Source organism: Diaphorina citri, unplaced genomic scaffold (genome assembly GCF_000475195.1).
Source record: "Diaphorina citri unplaced genomic scaffold, Diaci psyllid genome assembly version 1.1 scaffold11149, whole genome shotgun sequence".
Lineage (NCBI taxonomy): Eukaryota > Metazoa > Arthropoda > Insecta > Hemiptera > Psyllidae > Diaphorina > Diaphorina citri.
Window position 1 is genome coordinate 1 of NW_007388521.1, and position 1,886 is coordinate 1,886.

The 1,886-nt window shown below is 38.9% G+C and overlaps 1 protein-coding gene across 1 annotated transcript; it reads right to left on the reverse strand.

Moving 5' to 3' along the window:
- Positions 1 to 75: 75 nt before the first annotated feature.
- LOC103522780 (uncharacterized protein K02A2.6-like) lies at positions 76 to 1,341 on the reverse strand. The gene has a single exon (XM_008487873.1). It carries the CDS (start codon positions 1,339 to 1,341, stop codon positions 76 to 78), a length of 1,266 nt encoding a protein of 421 aa, XP_008486095.1.
- Between the last annotated feature and the right edge of the window lie 545 nt (positions 1,342 to 1,886).

Here is a 1,886-nt window from a genome sequence, read left to right on the forward strand (position 1 = left end):
AAGTGTGTCACTTTATTTTTCGACTGACTCGAAAGTCGACTGGCCGCAACACAGAATTCTAGAATCTGGTATCTATCAGTTCTTCCCCCCGTAGCAAGTACTTCTGATCTGGTCCACATGTCGTCTCCACACATTCCCTTCATCCAACTCCACCTGGTAATGCAGCCTTCCTTCTCTTCTTAGTACTCTCCCAAACTTCCATTTCCCTTCGCGCGTATAATTTCTAACTTGCACCCGGTCTCCCACATCAAACTTTCTTCTCGGCTCTCTTCTGTTTCTGCCTTCCTGGTTTTCTCTATTTTCTTCTTCACTTCGGAACATGACATGGAAGTCTGTTCTTACTTCTCTTTGGAACATCAAATCATATGGGCTCTTTCCATCAGCATTGGGAACTTTTCTCAGTTGTATCAAAATCTGACTCAGTTTATATTCCACATCACCTTTTTCATCATGCATGCAGTTCAACAGCTTCTTAATGGTTTGAACATACCTTTCTGCTTGACCATTAGTGGATGGATGGAATGGAGCACTTGTCTTATGAGTGACTCCATTTCCTTCTAGAAAGTCTTTAAATACCTTTGAGGTGAACTGTGGTCCATTGTCCGATACCAATACTTCTGGAAAACCAAAGTTGCAAAATAAATTTCTCAACTGTTTGATGCACCATTGTGATGTCGTGGTTTTAGTGGGTATAACATCAACCCATTTAGAATGTGCATCTACTATTACAAAGTAGTAATATCCTGACATGGGCCCGGCAAAATCAATATGCAACCTCTGCCATGGTTTAGTAGGTGGTTCCCAACTGTGAGATCGCTCCATCGGTGCCTCATTTTGTTTCAGACAACAAACTTTACAACCTTTGGCAATGCTTTCGATGTCCTTATCGATGTTTTTCCAATAACAGAAGTTCCTTGCGAGTGATTTCATTTTAACAATACCAACATGTCCTACATGCAACTCTTTTAGAACTTCTCTTTGTAAATTGAATGGAATCATGACTCTTCTAGCTTTAAATACGCACCCGTCCTGTAGCGTGTACTCACTGTCGTTGAGTCCTAATCTGCGAAGATCACGGCCGTTGAGTAGGGCGTCCAAAATATCACTCAAACACGGATCTCGCCTGGTACTCTCTGCAATACGAGAAATCGTAATCGAATTATCATTTGATAACATTCGAATCTGGTTCAACTGAAATTTGCACGTCTCGTCCAGATGGTTTCCTTTCCTTGGTTGTGCAACTGGAAATCTGGAGAGAAAGTCAACATTAGAATGGTTCTCTGTTCTTCTATATTCAATGGTGTAGTCGAAACCAGACAAGTACAACGCATAGTGTAACATCCTTGCAGCAGACAGCGCAGGTAAGCTTTTACCTGGATTGAAAATTGTTGTGAGTATAAATAGATATTAAGTAGCTACTTAAGTATATAAATAGATATTAAGTAGGTAGGTACTTGGGTATCGTGAAAACACTATTCACGTTTAATTATTGTTCGATTAACAAAAGAAATGAACAGTGTACCTAATTAGTTTTGAGGAATCATGGTTCACAGTTTGGTATTGTGTTTGATTAAGAAATTATACTATCGATTAGTATTTTAATCAGTAAATATTATTTGATACCTGCCAAATATGGGTATTATGATACTGTTACGTATACGTGGGCGTGATCGGGTTCGTAAAAGATTAGGGCTAGTAAAAACACTCGCGAATTCGTTTATTTATAACTAGAGTGCAACAAGTTTATTTATTTCACAAAAGAGTACACAGTCACTAGGTATAATCGCTATTACAAAGTACAATCTCTTATCACAAAGTTCGATCGCTTATCTATCACGGTTATCACTAACTTTCACTTAGGTACTTTAATGTCACTTATCGCGGTA

Excerpts from the sequence above, each read along its gene's own strand:
- LOC103522780 (XM_008487873.1), bottom strand. The coding sequence starts at position 1,341 with ATGTTACACTATGCGTTGTACTTGTCTGGTTTCGACTACACCATTGAA.